This window comes from Bufo gargarizans, chromosome 9, assembly GCF_014858855.1.
Source record: "Bufo gargarizans isolate SCDJY-AF-19 chromosome 9, ASM1485885v1, whole genome shotgun sequence".
Lineage (NCBI taxonomy): Eukaryota > Metazoa > Chordata > Amphibia > Anura > Bufonidae > Bufo > Bufo gargarizans.
In genome coordinates, this window is record NC_058088.1 from 64,429,155 (window position 1) to 64,454,899 (window position 25,745).

General features: G+C 43.3%; 1 protein-coding gene across 1 annotated transcript in view; it reads left to right on the plus strand.

Moving 5' to 3' along the window:
• Positions 1-25,745, plus strand: part of F9 (coagulation factor IX) — a 102,463-nt gene that overhangs the window by 20,218 nt on the left and 56,500 nt on the right. Inside the window, exons 3-4 of the mRNA XM_044268792.1 lie at positions 19,721-19,745; positions 22,831-22,944. Of these exons, the coding sequence (XP_044124727.1) occupies positions 19,721-19,745; positions 22,831-22,944 (139 nt within the window). The remainder of the gene's footprint in view (positions 1-19,720; positions 19,746-22,830; positions 22,945-25,745) is intronic.

Sequence of the window (25,745 nt, forward strand, 5' to 3'; positions counted from 1 at the left end):
AACTGCCCTTCTGGTGCTCGCCACTTCACCATGTTGTATGGCAGTGCTGGTACTAGGTCCAGGATGGGCTGCGCTGCTGGTGTATGCCTCACCACGTAATCCGACAGCGCCAGCCCCACTCTGTTGCCCTTGAAGTGGATCCTGCGCAACCTGTGGTCTAGCGACACGGGGCCGGGTACGCCTGGTGCTATCAGGGACCTCAGCCTCCTCGTCCGAACTTTGGGTCAGAGTGCCACTGCTTTCTACAGGTTCATATTCTGACCCGCTAGATTCATCAGATGAGGGTTCCCATTCCTCATCCGACTGGGTCAGAAGCCTGTAGGCCTCTTTAGAAGAATACCCCCTGTTTGAAATTTGGGCAACTAAATTTAGGGGTATTCCCTGAGACTACCCAAGAAAAAAAGCAAGCCTTTCTTACAAATGGGAGGCTAGCGAAGTACCAGAGGCCGCTGCGGTTGATAAAAAATATCAAAACTGATTTTTTTATCGCCGCAGCGCGTGTAAAGTGAATGTGCAGTGATCAAAAAATATATATTTTTGGTCACTGCTGTGGGGCGGGCGTGGGCGAACGCACGTGTGGGCGACCGATCAGGCCTGATCGGGCAAACACTGCGTTTTGGGTGGAGGGCGAACTAAGGTGACACTAATACTATTAGAGATCTGACTGTGATCAGTTTTGATCACTTACAGATACTATAAAAGTACAAATGCTGATTAGCGATACGCTAATCAGCGAATCAGTGACTGCAGTGCGGTGGGCTGGGCGCTAAACAATCGCTAAACTACCTAACCATGGGGCCTAAACTATACTGAAACCTAACGGTCAATACCAGTGAAAAAAAAAAAGTGACAGTTTACACTGATCACTTTTTTCCCTTTCACTAGGTGATTGACAGGGGGCGATCAAGGGGTTAATTGGGGTGATGGGGGTGATGGAGGGTGATCTGGGGGCTAAGTGTAGTGTTGGTGGGTATTCACAGTGATGCCTGCTCCTCTGCTGAGACCAACCGACGAAAAGGACCAGCAGAGGAGCAGGGAAGCCATTTAACACATCATATTTACTAATATGATGTGTTAGCTGGCTTCTGATTCGATTTTTTAAAAATCAGCAACCTGCCAGCGACGATCATTGGCTGGCAGGTTGCTGACGAAATACTCCTTTAACTTTTGCTGGCCCGCAATGCGCATGCGCGGGCCGGCTCTGACCAAAATCTCGCGTCTCGCGAGATGACGCACGGATGCGTCCAGGAGGAATGAATCAACCACCTTCAGGACGCATCCGTGCGTTAGGCGGTCCGGTGATGGTTAAACTCCACCATCTTTGTGCAAGTATATCTGGTGAGTGAGATCTACCTTCTTTCAGGGACATTATGTTATGCAGAGCTGTTTAGCTAGGTGTAAGTGTCACTCAGGGAGTTAGCTAGATATGCAGTTCCATGTATAGAAATCTATTTTGGACATATGCTTTCTATGCCAATGTATTACTGTAAATGCTATTCTATATATTAACATAGTAACATAAGGCCAAAAACAGACATTTGTCCATCCAGTTCGGCCTGTATTTGTTTTACTTACAAAAGCCATTTGTATTCTTGTAGTCTTACCAATTCACAATCCTGTTGACCAATTATCAAGTTAGACTACAGAAAACAGTCCTCTTATTTGAAAGACAGGAATGGTTTATACTGAATGTCAGACTGCACACTGTGTGAACATGTATGAAGACAGAAGAATGACAATACTCAATGACATTAAAAAAATTCCTTTTTTTGTGTGGACTACTATGCCCTGACCCTGGATCTTTTACCGTATAGCACCTACTCTGCACTGGAGACTCTCTCCTCCGTGGGCCATATGTCAATCACACAAACACTACAACATGAAATAGCGGCCTGTTGGTTCCCCTACAATAAAGTTTGGATCCTTTTACAGGGTTTAAAAGGTGAATAACAGGGGACTACCAGGATAATGCCCTTAGGATTAGGATCATCTGATGTAATATTACATTATATCCTCACAACTGTGGATTATGAACCATGTTAAATGTATATTTCTGTAATTTCCATGTTCACCAAAAGGTGGCAGCAATGCGTTGGTAAGGACTTAGGTTCAGTTTAGTGCTCAGAGTGCGCTGAGTGTGCTGTGCCCACATCCTGCAGCATGGGGAGAAAAGGAAGTTAGAGTGAGTGTAGTCCACCCCCCTGCTAGGGGTAGGGTGTGCATGTTAGGAGCTCCCAGATATAGGGAACCGAACCGGGATCTTGTCTCGGCTGAGACATTGATCAAATCCCCAGCCTGAGCCCTGCAGCCTCGGCTGGATGAAGCAAGCAGACAAACTCCAGTTCCAGGAAGAAAGCATCCCTGAGAAGATAACTGTGAGTAAAGTCCAGAGACCCAGGAGAAGCCCTATTCCCCATAAGTCCCCATACAGCAGAAGATAGAGAGTGCAGAAGCCAAAATCCTGCCACAGTACAGAGCTACAAAGCAGACGTCCTTTCCTGCAAGCTCCAGGTTGATAGAGCAGAAGATAAATTCCTGCCAACCATTGACAATACCTGCTGCGACCTAAGACTAAAGCTGTACCTTGCTTGGATGAAAGTTACCCTCAGTAAAGACAAGTTTGAATTGCATCTAAAGGTCTGGATCTTAATTTCTGCTGCAAAATCTCTCTATTATTCCTACTAGCACTACACTCAATTTTTTGCAAGTGATCCAGGATCTAGGAGTCCAGCCATACCCAGGTAGGAGACACCGTTGACACCATTATCACCACCATACAGACACTACACCACTCTGGCATTCCTAACCTGGGGCGTGAGTTATAACACCTTTAAAGGGCCCTGTGACAGTACCCTGCACACGCTGCAATTGTCGTCACGAACAAACTTACAGACTAGTATACCCATATCCTGACCCACTGCATAATTTGGCGTCAGAGTAACTGTTTCACGGTCCTGCCAGTGCTCATTGCATTTTTTGGCGTCACAAACAAAACTATAGACTTTTATACCCATATCCTGACCCACTGCATAATTTGGCGTCAGTGTAACCATACCACGGTCCAGCCTGTGCTCATTGCAAATGTACTGTGGAAAATGGAGTGACAAGAGCTACTGGCTGGAGAGAGTATTTTCCACAATCAAAATGGCAGAGAAAGACTGGACAGAAGATTACATGAGAGGAAAATGGAAGGGCTGGTGGTGGAAGATACGATTTCATGTGCCTACTGGAGTTTCTCTTTAAGAAAAGATATTAAGGAGTTCTTTCTTAAAGAGGTTGTATAGCTGATCATTTTTTTTACCTCCACGTTGCGCTCCTATTCTGATGCTTCCCTGCCCAGTCTCTACCTGTTGGTTCTTCCCGACTCGAACGTTCAGATTTTAAGAATTTAGGAAAAAATAGTTAACCAACAAAAAAACGACATAACGTTTTCTTTGAGGCTGAAAAGTTTAATTTTAGTCTCATCAGACCAGAGCATCTTCCTCCATACATTTTGAGAGCCTCCCACATGTTTTTTCGCAAACTCACAACGTGCCTTTTTGTTTTTAGCTGAAAGTAATGGCTTTCTTCTGGCCACTCTGCCATAAAGCCCAACTCTATGGAGCATACGGCTTATTGTCATTCTATGTACAGATACTCCAGTCTCTGCAGTGGAACTCTGCAGCTCCTACAGGGTTTCCTTAGGTCTCTCTGCTGCCTCTCTGATTAATGCCCTCCTTGCCCGGTCCATGAGTTTTGGTGGGCGGCTGTCTCTTGGCAGGTTTTCTGTTGTGCCATGTCCTTTCCATTTGGTTATGATAGATTTGACGGTCCTCCTGGGGATCATCAAAGAATTTGATATTTTTTTTATAACCTAACCCTGACTTGTACTTCTCAACAACATTGTCCCTTACTTGTTTGGAGAGTTCCTTGGTCTTCATGGCAGTGTTTGGTTAGTGATGCCTCTTAGGTGTTGCAGCCTCTGGGGCCTTTCAAAAAAGGTGTGTATATGTAATGACATATCATGTGACACTTATATTGCAGACAGGTGGATATTATTTCACTAATTATGTGACTTCTGAAGGTAATTGGTTGCACCAGAGCTTTTTGTGGGCTTCCTAACATACACACATGCCAATTTTCTGTTTTCTATTTCTAAACAATAGTTTTATTTATATATTTTTCTCATTTCACTTCACCAACTTAGACTATTGTGTTCTGATCCATCACATAAAATTCAGATTAACAAAACATTGAACTTAAGGCTGTAATGTACCAAAATACTAAAAAAAGTCAAAGGGGTGAATACTTTTTCAATGCACCGTAGGTAGGAAAAGTACAGGATATACACATAAAAGCATATAAATAAAATCTTGTGCTGAATAAACTTATTTAGATATCTGAAAACGAATGGTCAGTGTTGTCGTTTTAGAGGCTCCGATCAGTTTCAATGGTAATTGCTGCACTTTTTCTTCATTTCTATGGTCAATTACGCCTTGGGTCTAATTCTCTGTAAAGCATATCTAATTAAGACTGCTGCGTCAAACCTAATGAAAATGCTCTTTTACATCTGACACAAAAGCAACAGGACACAAGAAAAACACATTAGTACGTGGAATAAATGGTTTATTTATGCAGCACATTTATTCTCTTACGTAATGTACAATTTAATGTACGGGTACAATTTTCTGCTAGATTATATTTATTTGTTTGTTACATGAGAGGTAATGTTCTTTATTTAAAGGGGGGAGTAGCAGGCTTTAGGTACACTATTCTGTTTGTACATCTTCAACTGAACATTGTCAAGCTAAAAAAAGTCTTTATATTGGTTGATTATCGGGCCGATTATCGAGAACGAACGTTCCTATCAACTCTCTTTCCCAACAAAGATGTTGCAGATCATGCGATGAATGAGCAAACGCTCGTTCATTTGCTGAAAGCATAGTTGATGACACATCCAAAATCATTGGCCCCGATTTTGAGTAAAAAATCTTGCTAAAAAGTGGCTAAAATGGAGCAGATTGGCGCAGATTGGCACATCTAGAGTTTCTACACCTTTTCCCGACATTCTTAACAAGGGAAGCAGAAAGTGGGAGAGGCTTTTGCAGGAAAAGAGGAGTCTAAGTCTCAAAGTAAGCCAACCAATAGTTGGTATAGAGTCATAGAAAAGTGTCTATCCCTGCACCAGATTTATCATCCAGCCTCAGCCTTTATAATTAGGGATGAGCGAACTCGAACTGTATAGTTCGGGTTCGTACCGAATTTTGGGGTGTCCGTGACACGGACCCGAACCCGTACATTTTCGTAAAAGTTCGGGTTCGGTGTTCGTCGCTTTCTTGGCGCTTTTGTGACGCTTTCTTGGCGCTTTTTGAAAGGCTGCAAAGCAGCCAATCAACAAGCGTCATACTACTTGCCCCAAGAGGACGTCACAGCCATGCCTACTATTGGCATGGCTGTGATTGGCCAGAGCACCATGTGACCCAGCCTCTATTTAAGCTGGAGTCACATAGCGCCGCCCGTCACTCTGCTCTGATCAGCATAGGGAGAGGTTGCGGCTGCGACAGTAGGGCGAGATTAGGCAGATTAACTCCTCCAAAGAACTTGATTAATTGATCGATCTGCAGCTGTGGATCATTGAGCTGCTGATACTCAATTGCTCACTGTTTTTAGGCTGCCCAGACCGTTTGTCAGTCACTTTTCTGGGGTGATCAGCGGCCATTTTGTGTCTTGTGGTGCGCCAGCACAAGCTGCGACCAAGTGCATTTAACCCTCAATGGTGTGGTTGTTTTTTGGCTAAAGCCTACATCAGGGTAAAGCTGTCACACCAAGTGCATTTAACCAGCAATAGTATGTTTATTTTTTGGCCATATACTACATCAGGGGCAAGCTGCGCCTGTCACCAAGTGCATTTAACCCTCAATGGTGTGGTTGTTTTTTGGCTAAAGCCTACATCAGGGTGAAGCTGTCACACCAAGTGCATTTAACCAGCAATAGTCTGTTTATTTTTTGGCCATATACTACATCAGGGGCAAGCTGCGCCTGTCACCAAGTGCATTTAACCCTCAATGGTGTGGTTGTTTTTTGGCTAAAGCCTACATCAGGGTGAAGCTGTCACACCAAGTGCATTTAACCAGCAATAGTCTGTTTATTTTTTGGCCATATACTACATCAGGGGCAAGCTGCGCCTGTCACCAAGTGCATTTAACCCTCAATGGTGTGGTTGTTTTTTGGCTAAAGCCTACATCAGGGTGAAGCTGTCACACCAAGTGCATTTAACCAGCAATAGTCTGTTCATTTTTTGGCCATATACTACATCAGGGGCAAGCTGCGCCCGTCACCAAGTGCATTTAACCCTCAGTAGTGTGGTTGGTCAAGCTGTCACACCAAGTGCATTTAACCAGCAATAGTCTGTTCATTTTTTGGCCATATACTACATCAGGGGCAAGCTGCGCCCGTCACCAAGTGCATTTAACCCTCAGTAGTGTGGTCGGTCAAGCTGTCACACCAAGTGCATTTAACCAGCAATAGTCTGTTCATTTTTTGGCCATATACTACATCAGGGGCAAGCTGCGCCCGTCACCAAGTGCATTTAACCCTCAGTAGTGTGGTTGGTCAAGCTGTCACACCAAGTGCATTTAACCAGCAATAGTCTGTTCATTTTTTGGCCATATACTACATCAGGGGCAAGCTGCGCCTGTCACCAAGTGCATTTAACCCCCAGTAGTGTGGTTGGTCAAGCTGTCACACCAAGTGCATTTAACCAGCAATAGTGTGGTTATTTTTTGGCCATATCCCAGTCTAATTCTGTCAGTAAATCCATACCGGTCACCTAGCGCCTAAATACTAGGCCTCAAATTTATATCCCGCTAAATCTGTCGTTACCGCTGTACTGTTCTGGCTGGGCAAGTTATTTAGTGTCCGTCAAAGCACATTTTTTGTTCTGGGTTGAAATACAATTCCCAATTTAGCAATTTCATAATTTAGTGGTTTCTGCTGTATCAGAGCTATTTGAAATCTATCCCTAAAAGGGTATATAATATTCAAGGTGCACATAGGGTCATTCAGAATAACTTCACACACACGCTACTGTGCATTTCCAAGTCTAATTCTGTCAGTAAATCCATACCGGTCACCCAGTGCCTAAATACTAGGCCTCAAATTTATATCCCGCTAAATCTGTCGTTAATGCTGTACTGTTCTGGCTGGGCAAGTTATTTAGTGTCCGTCAAAGCACATTTTTTGTTCTGGGTTGAAATACAATTCCCAATTTAGCAATTTCCTAATTTAGTGGTTTCTGCTATATCAGAGCTATTTGAAATCTATTCCTAAAAGGGTATATAATATTCAAGGTGCACATAGGGTCATTCAGAATAACTTCACACACACGCTACTGTGCATTTCCAAGTCTAATTCTGTCAGTAAATCCATACCGGTCACCCAGCGCCTAAATACTAGGCCTCAAATTTATATCCCGCTAAATCTGTCGTTACCGCTGTACTGTTCTGGCTGGGCAAGTTATTTAGTGTCCATCAAAGCACATTTTTTGTTCTGGGTTGAAATACAATTCCCAATTTAGCAATTTCATAATTTAGTGGTTTCTGCTATATCTGAGCTATTTGAAATCTATCCCTAAAAGGGTATATAATATTCAAGGTGCACATAGGGTCATTCAGAATAATTTCACACACACGCTACTGTGCATTTCCAAGTCTAATTCTGTCAGTAAATCCATACCGGTCACCCAGCGCCTAAATACTAGGCCTCAAATTTATATCCCGCTAAATCTGTCGTTACCGCTGTACTGTTCTGGCTGGGCAAGTTATTTAGTGTCCGTCAAAGCACATTTTTTGTTCTGGGTTGAAAAACAATTCCCAATTTAGCAATTTCCTAATTTAGTGGTTTCTGCTGTATCAGAGCTATTTGAAATCTATCCCTAAAAGGGTATATAATATTCAAGGTGCACATAGGGTCATTCAGAATAACTTCACACACACGCTACTGTGCATTTCCAAGTCTAATTCTGTCAGTAAATCCATACCGGTCACCCAGCGCCTAAATACTAGGCCTCAAATTTATATCCCGCTAAATCTGTCGTTACCGCTGTACTGTTCTGGCTGGGCAAGTTATTTAGTGTCCGTCAAAGCACATTTTTTGTTCTGGGTTGAAATACAATTCCCAATTTAGCAATTTCATAATTTAGTGGTTTCTGCTATATCAGAGCTATTTGAAATCTATCCCTAAAAGGGTATATAAAATTCAAGGTGCACATAGGGTCATTCAGAATGACTTCACACACACGCTACTGTGCATTTCCAAGTCTAATTCTGTCAGTAAATCCATACCGGTCACCCAGCGCCTAAATACTAGGCCTCAAATTCATATCCCGCTAAATCTGTCATTACCGCTGTACTGTTCTGGCTGGGCAAGTTATTTAGTCTCCGTCAAAGCACATTTTTTGTTCTGGGTTGAAATACAATTCCCAATTTAGCAATTTCATAATTTAGTGGTTTCTGCTGTATCAGAGCTATTTGAAATCTATCCCTAAAAGGGTATATAATATTCAAGGTGCACATAGGGTCATTCAGAATAACTTCACACACACGCTACTGTGCATTTCCAAGTCTAATTCTGTCAGTAAATCCATACCGGTCACCTAGCGCCTAAATACTAGGCCTCAAATTTATATCCCGCTAAATCTGTCGTTACCGCTGTACTGTTCTGGCTGGGCAAGTTATTTAGTGTCCGTCAAAGCACATTTTTTGTTCTGGGTTGAAATACAATTCCCAATTTAGCAATTTCATAATTTAGTGGTTTCTGCTGTATCAGAGCTATTTAAAATCTATCCCTAAAAGGGTATATAATATTCAAGGTGCACATAGGGTCATTCAGAATAACTTCACACACACGCTACTGTGCATTTCCAAGTCTAATTCTGTCAGTAAATCCATACCGGTCACCCAGCGCCTAAATACTAGGCCTCAAATTTATATCCCGCTAAATCTGTCGTTACCGCTGTACTGTTCTGGCTGGGCAAGTTATTTAGTGTCCGTCAAAGCACATTTTTTGTTCTGGGTTGAAATACAATTCCCAATTTAGCAATTTCATAATTTAGTGGTTTCTGCTATATCAGAGCTATTTGAAATCTATCCCTAAAAGGGTATATAATATTCAAGGTGCACATAGGGTCATTCAGAATGACTTCACACACACGCTACTGTGCATTTCCAAGTCTAATTCTGTCAGTAAATCCATACCGGTCACCCAGCGCCTAAATACTAGGCCTCAAATTTATATCCCGCTAAATCTGTCGTTACCGCTGTACTGTTCTGGCTGGGCAAGTTATTTAGTCTCCGTCAAAGCACATTTTTTGTTCTGGGTTGAAATACAATTCCCAATTTAGCAATTTCATAATTTAGTGGTTTCTGCTGTATCAGAGCTATTTGAAATCTATCCCTAAAAGGGTATATAATATTCAAGGTGCACATAGGGTCATTCAGAATAACTTCACACACACGCTACTGTGCATTTCCAAGTCTAATTCTGTCAGTAAATCCATACCGGTCACCCAGCGCCTAAATACTAGGCCTCAAATTTATATCCCGCTAAATCTGTCGTTACCACTGTACTGTTCTGGCTGGGCAAGTTATTTAGTGTCCGTCAAAGCACATTTTTTGTTCTGGGTTGAAATACAATTCCCAATTTAGCAATTTCATAATTTAGTGGTTTCTGCTGTATCAGAGCTATTTAAAATCTATCCCTAAAAGGGTATATAATATTCAAGGTGCACATAGGGTCATTCAGAATAACTTCACACACACGCTACTGTGCATTTCCAAGTCTAATTCTGTCAGTAAATCCATACCGGTCACCCAGCGCCTAAATACTAGGCCTCAAATTTATATTCAGCTGAATTTGAATACAATACATTGGGCCAAATAATATTTTTGTTGTTGTGGTGAACGATAACAATGAGGAAAACATCTAGTAAGGGACGCGGACGTGGACATGGTCGTGGTGGTGTTAGTGGACCCTCTGGTGCTGGGAGAGGACGTGGCCGTTCTGCCACATCCACACGTCCTAGTGTACCAACTACCTCAGGTCCCAGTAGCCGCCAGAATTTACAGCGATATATGGTGGGGCCCAATGCCGTTCTAAGGATGGTAAGGCCTGAGCAGGTACAGGCATTAGTCAATTGGGTGGCCGACAGTGGATCCAGCACGTTCACATTATCTCCCACCCAGTCTTCTGCAGAAAGCGCACAGATGGCACCTGAAAACCAACCCCATCAGTCTGTCACATCACCCCCATGCATACCAGGGAAACTGTCTGAGCCTCAAGTTATGCAGCAGTCTCTTATGCTGTTTGAAGACTCCGCTGGCAGGGTTTCCCAAGGGCATCCACCTAGCCCTTCCCCAGCGGTGAAAGACATAGAATGCACTGACGCACAACCACTTATGTTTCCTGATGATGAGGACATGGGAATACCACCTCAGCATGTCTCTGATGATGATGAAACACAGGTGCCAACTGCTGCGTCTTTCTGCAGTGTGCAGACTGAACAGGAGGTCAGGGATCAAGACTGGGTGGAAGACAATGCAGGGGACGATGAGGTCCTAGACCCCACATGGAATGAAGGTCGTGCCACTGACTTTCACAGTTCGGAGGAAGAGGCAGTGGTGAGACCGAGCCAACAACGTAGCAAAAGAGGGAGCAGTGGGCAAAAGCAAAACACCAGCCGCCAAGAGACTCCGCCTGCTACTGACCGCCGCCATTTGGGACCGAGCACCCCAAAGGCAGCTTCAAGGAGTTCCCTGGCATGGCACTTCTTCAAACAATGTGCTGACGACAAGACCCGAGTGGTTTGCACGCTGTGCCATCAGAGCCTGAAGCGAGGCATTAACGTTCTGAACCTTAGCACAACCTGCATGACCAGGCACCTGCATGCAAAGCATGAACTGCAGTGGAGTAAACACCTTAAAAACAAGGAAGTAGCTCAGGCTCCCCCTGCTACCTCTTCTGCTGCTGCCGCCTCGGCCTCATCTGCTGCTGCCGCCTCGGCCTCTTCTGCTGCTGCCGCCTCGGCCTCTTCCTCCGCCTCTGGAGGAACGTTGGCACCTGCCGCCCAGCAAACAGGGGATGTACCACCAACACCACCACCACCTCCGTCACCAAGCGTCTCAACCATGTCACACGGCAGCGTTCAGCTCTCCATCTCACAAACATTTGAGAGAAAGCGTAAATTCCCACCTAGCCACCCTCGATCCCTGGCCCTGAATTCCAGCATTTCTAAACTACTGGCCTATGAAATGCTGTCATTTAGGCTGGTGGACACAGACAGCTTCAAACAGCTCATGTCGCTTGCTGTCCCACAGTATGTTGTTCCAGCCGGCAGTACTTCTCCAAGAGAGCCGTGCCTTCCCTGCACAACCAAGTATCCGATAAAATCAAGTGTGCACTGCGCAACGCCATCTGTAGCAAGGTCCACCTAACCACAGATACGTGGACCAGTAAGCACGGCCAGGGACGCTATATCTCCCTAACTGCACACTGGGTAAATGTAGTGGCAGCTGGGCCCCAGGCGGAGAGCTGTTTGGCGCACGTCCTTCCGCCGCCAAGGATCGCAGGGCAACATTCTTTGCCTCCTGTTGCCACCTCCTTCTACTCGACTTCCTCCTCCTCTTCTTCCACCTGCTCATCTAGTCAGCCACACACCTTCACCACCATCTTCAGCACAGCCCGGGGTAAACGTCAGCAGGCCATTCTGAAACTCATATGTTTGGGGGACAGGCCCCACACCGCACAGGAGTTGTGGCAGGGTATAGAACAACAGACCGACGAGTGGTTGCTGCCGGTGAGCCTCAAGCCCGGCCTGGTGGTGTGTGATAATGGGCGAAATCTCGTTGCAGCTCTGGGACTAGCCAGTTTGACGCACATCCCTTGCTTGGCGCATGTGCTGAATTTGGTGGTGCAGAAGTTCATTCACAACTACCCCGACATGTCAGAGCTGCTGCATAAAGTGCGGGCCGTCTGTTCGCGCTTCCGGCGTTCACATCCTGCTGCTGCTCGCCTGTCTGCGCTACAGCGTAACTTCGGCCTTCCCGCTCACCGCCTCATATGCGACATGCCCACCTGGTGGAACTCCACCTTGCACATGCTGGACAGACTGTGCGAGCAGCAGCAGGCCATAGTGAAGTTTCAGCTGCAGCAAGCACGGGTCAGTCGCACTGCGGAACAGCACCACTTCACCACCAATGACTGGGCCTCCATGCGAGACCTGTGTGCCCTGTTGCCCAGTACTCCACCAACATGGCCAGTGGCGATGACGCCGTTATCAGCGTTACAATACCACTTCTATGTCTCCTTGAGAAAACACTTAGGGCGATGATGGAAGAGGAGGTGGCCCAGGAGGAGGAGGAGGAAGAGGGGTCCTTTTTAGCACTTTCAGGCCAGTCTCTTCGAAGTGACTCAGAGGGAGGTTTTTGGCAACAGCAGAGGCCAGGTACAAATGTGGCCAGCCAGGGCCCACTACTGGAGGACGAGGAGGACGAGGATGAGGAGGAGGTGGAGGAGGATGAGGATGAAGCATGGTCACAGCGGGGTGGCACCCAACGCAGCTCGGGTCCATCACTGGTGCGTGGCTGAGGGGAAAGGCAGGACGATGACGATACGCCTCCCACAGAGGACAGCTTGTCCTTACCCCTGGGCAGCCTGGCACACATGAGCGACTACATGCTGCAGTGCCTGCGCAACGACAGCAGAGTTGCCCACATTTTAACGTGTGCGGACTACTGGGTTGCCACCCTGCTGGATCCACGCTACAAAGACAATGTGCCCACCTTACTTCCTGCACTGGAGCGTGATAGGAAGATGCGCGAGTACAAGCGCACGTTGGTAGACGCGCTACTGAGAGAATTCCCAAATGTCACAGGGGAACAAGTGGAAGCCCAAGGCCAAGGCAGAGGAGGAGCAAGAGGTCGCCAAGGCAGCTGTGTCATGGCCAGCTCCTCTGAGGGCAGGGTTAGCATGGCAGAGATGTGGAAAAGTTTTGTCAACACGCCACAGCTAACTGCACCACCACCTGATACGCAACGTGTTAGCAGGAGGCAACATTTCACTAACATGGTGGAACAGTACGTGTGCACACCCCTCCACGTACTGACTGATGGTTCGGCCCCATTCAACTACTGGGTCTCTAAATTGTCCACGTGGCCAGAGCTAGCCTTTTATGCCTTGGAGGTGCTGGCCTGCCCGGCGGCCAGCGTTTTGTCTGAACGTGTATTCAGCACGGCAGGGGGTGTCATTACAGACAAACGCAGCCGCCTGTCTACAGCCAATGTGGACAAGCTGACGTTCATAAAAATGAACCAGGCATGGATCCCACAGGACCTGTCCGTCCCTTGTCCAGATTAGACATTAACTACCTCCCCTTAACCATATATTATTGTACTCCAGGGCACTTCCTCATTCAATCCTATTTTTATTTTCATTTTACCATTATATTGCGAGGCTACCCAAATTTGAATGAACCTCTCCTCTGTCTGGGTGCCGGGGCCTAAATATATGCCAATGGACTGTTCCAATGTTGGGTGACGTGAAGCCTGATTCTCTGCTATGATATGAAGACTGATTCTCTGCTGACATGAAGCCAGATTGTCTGTTACGGGACCTCTCTCCTCTGCCTGGGTGCCTGGGCCTAAATATCTGACAATGGACTGTTACATTGGTGGCTGACGTGAAGCCTGATTCTCTGCTATGACATGCAGACTGATTCTCTGCTGACATGAAGCCAGATTGTCTGTTACGGGACCTCTCTCCTCTGCCTGGGTGCCGGGGCCTAAATATATGCCAATGGACTGTTGCATTGGTGGGTGACGTGAAGCCTGATTCTCTGCTATGATATGAAGACTGATTCTCTGCTGACATGAAGCCAGATTGTCTGTTACGGGACCTCTCTCCTCTGCCTGGGTGCTGGGCCTAAATATCTGACAATGGACTGTTGCATTGGTGGCTGACGTGAAGCCTGATTCTCTGCTATGACATGCAGACTGATTCTCTGCTGACATGAAGCCAGATTGTCTGTTACGGGACCTCTCTCCTCTGCCTGGGTGCTGGGCCTAAATATCTGACAATGGACTGTTGCATTGGTGGGTGACGTGAAGCCTGATTCTCTGCTATGACATGAAGACTGATTCTCTGCTGACATGAAGCCAGATTCTCTGTTACGGGACCTCTCTCCTCTGCCTGGGCCTAAATTTATGAAAATGGACTCTTACAGTGGTGGGTGACGTGAAGCCTGATTCTCTGCTATGATATGAAGACTGATTCTCTGCTGACATGAAGCCAGATTGTCTGTTACGGGACCTCTCTCCTCTGCCTGGGTGCTTTGGCCTAAATTTATGACAATGGACTGTTGCATTGGTGGCTGACGTGAAGCCTGATTCTCTGCTATGACATGCAGACTGATTCTCTGCTGACATGAAGCCAGATTGTCTGTTACGGGACCTCTCTCCTCTGCCTGGGTGCTGGGCCTAAATATCTGACAATGGACTGTTGCATTGGTGGCTGACGTGAAGCCTGATTCTCTGCTATGATATGAAGACTGATTCTCTGCTGACATGAAGCCAGATTGTCTGTTACGGGACCTCTCTCCTCTGCCTGGGTGCTTGGCCTAAATTTATGAAAATGGACTGTTACAGTGGTGGGTGACGTGAAGCCTGATTCTCTGCTATGACATGAAAACTGATTCTCTGCTGACATGAAGCCAGATTGTCTGTTACGGGACCTCTCTCCTCTGCCTGGGTGCTGGGCCTAAATTTATGACAATGGACTGTTATGACATGCAGACTGATTCTCTGCTGACATGAAGACAGATTCTCTGTTACGGGACCTCTCTCCTCTGCCTGGGTGCCGGGGCCTAAATATCTGAGAATGGACTGTTCCAGTGGTGGGTGACGTGAAGCCAGATTCTCTGCTATGGGACCTCTCTCCAATTGATTTTGGTTAATTTTTATTTATTTAATTTTAATTTTAATTCATTTCCCTATCCACATTTGTTTGCAGGGGATTTACCTACATGTTGCTGCCTTTTGCAGCCCTCTAGCCCTTTCCTGGGCTGTTTTACAGCCTTTTTAGTACCGAAAAGTTCGGGTCCCCATTGACTTCAATGGGGTTCGGGTTTGGGACGAAGTTCGGATCGGGTTCGGATCCCGAACCCGAACATTTCCGGGAAGTTCGGCCGAACTTCTCGAACCCGAACATCCAGGTGTTCGCTCAACTCTATTTATAATGAATCTGGCACAGGGCTTAGCCTGTCTAAGCTGAAGACATCTTTAGGATTAGATAAACTAGGCCATTGTTTCTGGGCAGCAGTTCATGCTGTGAAAACAGGGATCGTGGCCTTATCCTTGATGATATGATCTGATCCACTAGTCTGACACTGATGCCAAAGATGCTTGATTTTCTTAGCAAATGCAGTTGGCTTCAATGATGTCACTGAATCAACCAACTTCTAAGGGCTCATTCAGACAGGCAAAAAACTCCAAGTCAAGTCCAACATATATAGGGCAGAAAAAACATTGCTTTAAATGGACTACACAGAGATGGCATCCATGTGCGGTCCATTTTACTCACACGCTTGTTCGCTAGAATAGGCAAGTCTTGAGGGAAAATCAGACCAAAATGGTGCATACTGTAATCACAGTAATGATAATCACACATGTAAATTGTCACATTGACTATAATGGGTCAGTGTTCAGTCTAGGTCCAGTTCATTCTATACTCAGACAGCACCAAGACAGGAACATCATTCATCTGAATTAGCCGCAGGGTGCTAGTACACGACTGCTGAGGAGCAGCATGCAGATTAGCCCTTATTGCAGGGTTGCACTTGTACTTATTGTGGCAAGTTGCAAGTACAGGGTCAGTCCAGCAATTATCGGCAAACCGCTTGCCTCCACGTGTAATAGCACACTCAGACTGACCGTATTTGAATACACTGGCTGTCAGCATTGAGTGGAAGGCAGCAACGTTTTTCTCCAGTTTGCAAACAGCCATGTACTTATCAAGGTCCGGTGTGATGTGCCTGCAGTATGGAGTTATGCTAGGACCGGCATGATATTTTATCCTAGGGCATATAATAGCCCATCTAGTCTCGTCTAGTTCGTTCCCAAGAATAGATAGCACATGGTATAATTGTTCTATGCAGTATATCAAACGTTATCATTGCAAGTATTAAGTGTTGTATGCAGATACACCTTATTATTTATTTATGCATTCTTTCTATGATAATTCACAAGCTATGGGTGTATTTCATCTATTGTATGGACCCCCTGAGGAACCCATTGTATGGGGAAACGCGTTGGAGCACTAGGGGTAACAGGACTTATGAGGGACAGTGAGGGTGTGATAGCCCAGGTACGAGGACAGAGACTCCCCACCATCAGGGGTTGTCTCTGGGCTGAGGTTTATTGTAGGGTGATCTTTCAGGGAAAGGTCTCCACACCCCACTGCACTTTGAAATGTGCTTGGTGTCTATTTGTTTATGTGCACTTTTTGATTAAGCATTGCGTATCTTGGATCAGCTATCATAGTATTTAATTGACTATCTTCCATTGGGTAATATATTAATTCTGAACCGATCGTTCATCACCATTAACACTAGAGGGATATAACTTTTTAATTGATAGAAAAAAGTATAATGTTTTTAAGGGTTGTACATGTTGCTGGATTTTGATTTTTTTATATAGAAGTGTAGATTAGACCTGGTGGTTATAGATGTTAAATTCTAGCAAAACTTCGTAAAATGCACAAAAGAATTAGAAGCAAAATCACAAGAAAATGCACAATTTAATCTGAGAGTAAATTCACCATAAGAAGCCTTGAGGTTATCTACCGCCATTAGGAATAGAATCTCTAAATGAATAGATTTTTTGTTTCTAGGCAGTCTAGAAAATTAGCCTAGCTAACATTATTCATTACGGAATGTGTTCTGTAAATTTTCAGTTAGCATACTATTAATCTGAAAAATGTTAATTTATGTATTTTTGGAGTATAAATCAAAGCAAAATTGCTTTTAAAAAAAAAATCAAAACACTGTTTTACCAGTATCAAATAAAGTCTTAGTGATACACATCCCACATCAGAACATTCATTGAGAACATCATCATAGCACAATTATCCTAGGGCAATAGAAGCTTTTTTCTGTAGCCTTAGGATAGGATACATTCATGTGCCTTTTCTATATATGTGTCAGGATGATTTAGAGATTAAAAGACATTAATAAATTTACAAAAATATTACATTTACTAATATAAAAATCGGATTAATTTGGAAGAAATAGCTGATGAACTTTAGCATAGAATTACTACGTGTCTATGCCTAGAATCTGCCCCCAAAAAAGTACTGCAAATTGCAACAATTTCACATAACTAGAGTTTTAACACTTCTTTTTCTGACTTGCTTGACATAGAGGGTGGGGCTAAGTGGGAAAAGGTGTGGCCTACGATTCTTCATTTTGTGCGATTACTGCACAATTCTGGCATAAGCTTCTGTCTCAAAGTAAGTCAACCAATACTTGGCATAGAGTTAGAGAAATGTTTCCATCCCTGCTCCACAGTTAGTTATCATCCAGCCTGAGACCCTGGGATAGATCTGGAGCAGGTCTGGACAGTCTGTCTAAGCTTACACCACCTACAAAATTACTAAATTTCGGCCCATATGCTTTGATGACAGACAATTTTTTTTGCCAAGGACTGATGTTCATTTAGATAGACCAATCCAATTTTTACATTGATGTAACATTTCTCAGGTGATGAGAGTGATAATGGGACATATTTGAAAGTGGATGCATTAAAGTGTATTTCAGTGCTTAACCCCTTAAAGACCACCCATATAACTTTTTACATCTGTTACTAAGGGTCCTCAGACTAGGCCACTGCCTTTTTATGGCAGCCTAGTCTAAATGTTGCACGGGTCCTTGTCAGGTGGATGACATTCGGGCTCATACACAAATGGCCAGAATAAAAAGAACCTCTTATCCCAGGTGTTTAAACCCTTAGATGCCTTGATAATGAGCACGCAATTCAAGTAGTTTCAGAGCAAGGGACTCCAAAGGCTTCCTTATGACATGAGTGCAGGGTGTCAATGGTCTCTATGGCAGCTAGATGTTTAACAATGGCCAATGGAGCTGCTATCTATGGAAGCCTAATAAGGATAAGAAAATGTATGTACCCAAAAATATACCAATGAAAACAGCAACTTGTAAGCCATACTAATGCAAGATACCATAATCAAAGTCCACAATCAATGCTGGATGACGTGATGACCTGCAGGCCACTGTAGACACAGGCCAGAACACAAAAGTAGATCCTGCTTTCTTTTAGCCAAGTTACCTATCCTACAAAAATTATTTTTAGTGAAGCTTGGCATGCAAACAACCATCAAACTTGAGGAATCTCCTTGTCAGGAGGGTCCTTTCATCACCATCACAAACGGGCACTTTATGTAACCACAAAAAATGCAAGATCTGCACACATGTCTTATCCACAAATACAGTCCGTATATCCAACACCCAACAGACCTATGACATCACGGACACCTTTTCATATAAATCCTCCAATGTAATCTACTTGATACTCTGTACAAGGTGTCCTAATAAAGCTGCCACCCAGAATAAACGTACACAGATTCAAGATAAACCCCAAGGCCGATACAACTGTTGGAATCCATTTCTCTGGACCAGACACTCCATGGTCAACTTAAAGGTTTTAATTTTCAAAGGGAATTTTAAGAATGATAGAGACAGGAAAACTTGGGAATTTAAAATGATGACTACATTCCAATCATTAAGTGATGGAGTGAATCTCACCCATCTTATAACCCACTATTTAGACAAAATTCACCCCTCCCTCAGTTCTACTCCTAATCCCTAATGTACATTGTCTCCGCTGATCATGTCCACTTGTTGCTTGGCCTTATCTTAGTTATGCATCCCCCATGTACATGTTTTGCTGTTACATCCTATACGTTTTGTGTCTGTTTCTCAGTCTTCAATTTGTAATCTAGCCTGAAGAAGGAGCCTTTGTGCTCCGAAAGCTTGCAATATGTTTTTTTTTTTTCTGGTTGGCCTGTAAAGGTATCACTCCCTTAATACTTTAGTATTTATTAATGCAAAAGTATTCAATTTCACATAGTGTGAAACAGTAAATCCCAATTAATATACATCTTTAGCTGCTTTAGGATTAAAAGTGTTTTTTTCTTTTAAATATAGGGCTGAACATGTTACAACTTACTGTATTCATGTGAATGCATTCGTCGTACAGGGGTTTAAAATTTCGGTATCTGTCACTGTACCTCCCATTTAGGAATACTTTGTCATGAGCTGAATTACCACGCATGCAGGAGACCCAAGAATAATATAAGAGATGCATACAAAGCCTTATCTGTGCAAAATGTATATTATTATATATCGAGGCCTGCAGTTGTACAATAAAGTAGAGCTGTAATGTATTTCCCTGCCCTCTGCTGAGTTACTCCAGTCTACACAGCAAAGCCGACAAATAAGCTGCAGAAATAAGGTAGTGTCAACCTATTGTTTTTGCTCTCTAACATTTTTATATGGATAGTCAAATATCAAATAAGAAACTAAAAATTTAAATAAAATAAAAATCTGATTTAAGTAAAATGTCATTTTCTAATAATACAGTACATTTCCTTTAACAGAATATTTTTTTCTTCTCCTCAGATGGAATTTTGGAAGCAGTACGTAGGTAAGATATATTTCTATACATATTTACATGATTTTATTTCAGGAGAATATGACAAATAATGTCTTATTGATTGCAATCTTTGTTTAACCCCCTTCCCACCCAGCGCTGTACACGTACAGCGCTGGGCAGGTCTTCAAAGATGGCATTAACATTAATACTGGCTTAGGGCAGTTTCACATCAGCGCTTATTATTTCCATTCTTCTGCTCTGTTATAGCAGCAGAACAGATCCCATTGACTATAATGAGATCCGTTTGATTTCCATTCAGGAGAAAATTATTTTTAGCAGAGAAAAAAGTCTGTCATGCGGGACATTTCTCACCTTTTTTTTTTTTTTAACAAACTCTGTGATAGCGGCCCTGAACTGAACCTTTGACGCAGATGTGAACATACCCTTATTTGTTTTAATTGTTTTCATGCACAAGACACTGTCATTTAAATGTATATATACCGCAAGAGCCCAGCTGCTATAAGGAGATAAAGACTCTCAAATACCACAGTAATGCTAACCACATGTACTGTATGCATATTGATGGCTATCCTACAAAAGTAAATTATTGTAAAGAATCTGTTAACCTCTTTTGTACTTTAATTGTGGCACCCACTCACATTTTAAACGGCAGGCACCCAGGGCTAATATTAAGGGTTAACAGCCAAACAAAACTCAATATTTATTACCCTGATTCTGCAGTTTACAGAAACACCCCATATGTGGTCATAAACTGCTGTATGGGCAAATAGCAGGGTGCAGAATGGAAGGAGTGTCATATAGATTTTAAGAGCAGATTTTACTGGGATAGTTTTATGTTGCCATGTCGCATTTGAAGACCCCCTGATGCACCCCTACAGTAGAAACTCCCAAAAAGTCATCCCATTTTGGAAACTATGGGATAAGGTGACAGTTTTATTGGTATTATTTTGCGGTATGCATGATTTTTGATCACTCGATATTACACTTTTTATGAGGCAAGATAACCACAAAATATTTGTTTTAAATTTTTTTGTCGTTTTTGTTTTTTTACAATGTTCTCCTGACAGGAGAGATTATGCGCAGGGGGCTGATGGGGCCTGAGTGGGAGCCTGCTGTCTCTGTAAATCTCACACGTGCCGTGGTCAGTGTCATTTTCAGCTATGCCAGCGGATACAGCAGGGGCTCGGGGGCAGGGGGTCAGTAACAGTGGGGCCCCTGCCCTTAATCGAGCAGCCACAGCTCCTTCACCCGCCTGATAAGATCACTTACATGCACGTGGGGATGCGGCAAGAGACCACATTCCCCCACATACATGTACCTGAAAATGCGTGAAGAGGATAGGTATAGAGGTTGACATGGAACATAAAAAATAACATCCTCAAAAATTCTTTAAAAATATGTTAAACATAAAAACAAACGCCTTCTAGCTCCCCCAATAGACCGCGTAATCATTTCATTCATCACTGATAGGTTTTGCATACACAGAGGATTTGCCTACTGTCTCAGCTTATACAGGCCGTGCAGACACATATGCTTCCAACTGAGAAACTAATACAAAAAATCTCATATCATAAGAGGTCAGAGAGTTATTGCTTTGTTCACAAAATGAACACGCTCTATGCAATAAATCATTCTGATAGTAACATGAATTCTTGAAATAAGTGTTCTACATGCAAAGCGGCCTCTAGAATAATTGAATTGTTAGAGATAAAGAGAGTTTGATTGAGATATCAGGGCAGAAATATGAGTTTTGATCCTGTAATTAAATGCAATTTGGCAAAGTCTGCATTTATTATGATTATCAATGAGTTTTGACTCGTTGCCCAGAATATAAACCCACATTGCTGAACCTACACCAGTATAGCAAATCACTGCTTAAGGCCTCATGCACACATCCTTTGTGCAATCCGCAAAATACAGATACCGGCCGCGTGCACACCACTTCACAGTTTGGACAGTGGGTCAAATGTTGCAGCAAAGTATTACGATCTGTCCTAATTATTGGCGGCACTGCTGCAGAATCCCTGAATGTAATATACCCCAATTGCCCTGAAAGTTCACATATACTTGTATACTTTTGAAAATAAAATCTTTGCCGCACACTGCTAGTTGCTGCTGTATTTAGGGTTCCAACCCCATATACATATATGGAGAATAAACTACAATACGTACAAAGTGGTCTTGAATTGATAGTAGATTTTATCAGACACGCGGCAGTAATCATGTAATGTTTTGGCTCGCAGGCCTTCATCAGACACTATGCCGTAGTTGGAGATCAAGGGAAGAAGGCAGAGTACAGGCGCAGAGGTAGGAGTGTGATAACACACGTGTAGAAGACTGGCATGTGTTATCACACTCCTACCTCTGCGCCTGTACTCTGCCCTCTTCCCTTGATCTCCAACTACGGCATAGTGTCTGATAAAGGCCTGCGAACCGAAACATTACATGATTACTGCCGCGTGTCTGATAAAATCTACTATCAATTCAAGACCACACGTGCTGTAGTTTATTCTCCAGTTCATATATGTATATATACTCTCTGAGCGAGAGAGAGGAAAGAAGAACAGAGAGCCAGCCTAGTATACTGCTCTACTGCAAAATTATGTATTGTCTGGGGGTACTCTTTCTCATTACGGGGAGTGCCTAGTATGCATATTACGTGTGTGGAGTATTGCAGGCCAGACAATGCTTCTCTGGATTTCTGGGAAAGATATTCAAGTTAGCTTTCCTAAAGCTATCTGATTTTCAGATATTTTTCTCAGAAACACAGAGACGCATTGATTGGCTTACAATAGTCTGCACACGTACTAAGCATACTAGGCCCTCTCTGTAATGAGAAAAAGTACCCCCCCCCAGACAACGCACATATATATATATCTATATATATATATAGATATATATATATTGCCCAGAAACCCAGAGTAGCATACCAGTCTTCCTAGGGGAAAATTCCAAACCAGTATAATCCATTCGCTCATCCTTAATCTATTCAAACAATCTAACAATCCTTGCAACTGCCAGTAGTGCTGGTGTGTGAAATTACATAATTCCTTGCAAATCTGAATTTTCCATTTTAATGATCTTACTTACTATTATCCCTTTTTTTTTTGTCTAGATGGAGATCAGTGCATATCTAACCCTTGCTTATACGGGGGCGTCTGTAAGGATGATGTGAGCGCCTATGTGTGCTGGTGTCAGCAAGGATACAGGGGAAAGAACTGTGAACTTGGTTTGTATCACCCACCTGTGTTTGCTTTCAGTATGATCATTCAGATTATGTCATTCAATATTTGTGTTGACGTTCTTGAGTGCATCAAGCTGATTTTTCAGGGAAGAAAGCATTGAACACTGAAGATATAACCATCTTATGATCACTGACCGTGCAATGACATTCTGCATTTAGAATGAATACAAATTTTTACACAGTATAAAGTTAGGATAGCCCGTCCAGAAATATACCAGATGCTGAATAATACATCTGGCTAAAATTTGATCTTTTTGTCTTACATCGGCACATCTTAAGGGGACCTGTCACCTTTCCTGATGTGTCATTTGGTAACTCCTTTTCATCAACCCCAACACATTCATTACCATTCACACCAGTTTCGTGGTGTAAATGAGGATTGAAATGTACTCCAGTCGGGGCCTAGAGTAGCCGTCAATCTAGGTGCAGGAACTGGAGGAGGATGAGCCTAATTTATGATGAGCCTTGTGCTTCATCATAAATGAAGCAAATCCTCAAGCAGTTTAGGGGATATCAAAGACCAGCATAAACAGACAGTCTTTGAGAATTGATTCCCATTATGTGAATCTACTTCATAAGAAAACCTGTTGATCAAGCTTTATTAGGATTTCCAAACTCTCACAAAATCACCCCAATCAGTCCAACATTCTGGCTGATACTGATATACTGTATAATGCATAGAATCCGGTCCTGAGGGGAAGAAACAGGGATTATCTGCTCCATGCCCCGCATCTCCTATGTTCATAATAAGTTAAAAGGAGCTCCTAAGGTAATGTAACCAGGGCCATAAATTCTTCCTCTCTGGTCCCTGAAATGCAAGTTTCAATGGTGCTACACTATAAAAGAAGTTGTACGTAGGAATGCCTTCAAAATGGAACCTTGGGGTTTCAATCAGTCTCACATTGACTAAACTAGGTGCAGAGTTTATGGAATCCTCTTGTTTTTGTACCAGTAACCTCTGCAATAAATTTTGGTTGGATGCCAGGTTTCAGTCCTTAAATTAGTCGATAACTGGCAGCGAGACATTGCAGATATTTTGAAATTGAAGAGAAGTCAGACAGATCTATGGACCAGAAAGGAAAGATCAATCTGAAACAAGAAATCCAGACAGAGAAGAAAAAAGCAGAAGTCCAGGCCAAGGGGGAATAATTGGAGAGAAACATGGAAGGGCGAAAGAAACCAATGGGTGAGGCAGAAAGCAAGCTCCAGGAAGGCCAGCTGGGTCAAATACAGTTAGTAATGGAGTAAGGCAGAAGGCTAGAGGAAGTACAATGGTGGACAAGAGATACTGTACTTATAGAGACCCCTGATTCCTTAAGTAGATCAGTAAAATTGGTGACAACATTAGCAAGCAACTGACTGCAATGGCAATGTGGCACTCACATCAGCAAGACATGGAGGAGTTGTGCTGGAGTGGGGGATCAGTATATAACAACAAAAAAAGGAAAACTGTGCATGTTACTGGGCTTTGCAGAAGATTTCACTAAAATAATACCCTCTTTTCTGAATTAACTTCCTGAAGGTGCACATCACAGGATTCTTGCTATGCATGATAACAATATGGCTTAAAGGGGTTGAGCAGTGCAAAGATATTGATGACATATCGTACACTCCAGTGAGACTTCTAATCCAGGAAGTTTACTAGAATCAAGAAGGCTGCTTTTAAAAAAGCTACAGTGTGCAAAGTTAAAAGCGTCATCAGCGAACAACAGGTTATCAGACCCTGCTGCAGGTGAGGGACTAATGTTCAGACACCTATCACCGAATCTCGCATCCAGGCCAATCTAGCATCCAGGCCTATGACCACAAGTGCCTGCAAGTGCCATTTAATTGCTATATAGCCAGCCACCATACCTCCTGATCTGGTGACAGAAACGGCACTTTGTACCTACTACTGCTGGATGTACTACAAGTTATATTTTGCAATAAGTAAAGAGATACTGTTATACATTTACTTCTAGCCTGCTTCTTCAAGCTACCTTTCTTCTGCACCGATCCCCAGGGAGGAACAGCCTGAGTGAGTACACCATGACACAGCATCTCAACAGGGCCATTGCTACTCCCATCCTCTACATTGGTTCCTCCGTGGTTTGCTACAAATGCTGCATAGCAAACGCCTTACAAATTTTATTAAGAACAATTTTTTTTTAAATGATTTTTATATCCATAGCCTTTAAATTTTAGAAATTCTTTTTGGGTACTGTTCCTGCTTATTGGATCACAAACAGAAAGAAGCAGCTATAATTAATGAAGAACTCTCAGTATTATCAGTTTTATGTGCCAAGTGCATGCCAGAGCAGGCAGAGAATGAAGCCTGGAGGTCCAGCTTCAACCAAAATTGTGAAGGAGGAAGAGATGTCAGAGACAGGGCATCGTTTTGGCACCAGTACTTTTGGCACCAGTACAGACTAAAAACACATAGGCCACTTTGTCATTTTCTATGCTGTTAAGGACCTATAGAGTGCAAACCACAGAAGAACTCTGGAAACTTGGTTTTGTGGGACCAGAGCAAAAGAATTCCCAGTTCTGTCATGTTTCACTCATAATATTAATAGTGGCTAGATATGAGATATGAATTGAGCAGGGTCCACCACCCAGACACTATACTGTAAATTTCTGAACAAATGCAATACACATCTTACAGGGTATCAATCAAGTCTTTAACTTCATGATGATACAATATACAGAAGAATACAATGTGATCAATAAATAGATTTCAATAGAAAATATTCTGTCTATAACGACAGTATCAATGATGGGATGCATTCAGATGGCGCTGCTCATTA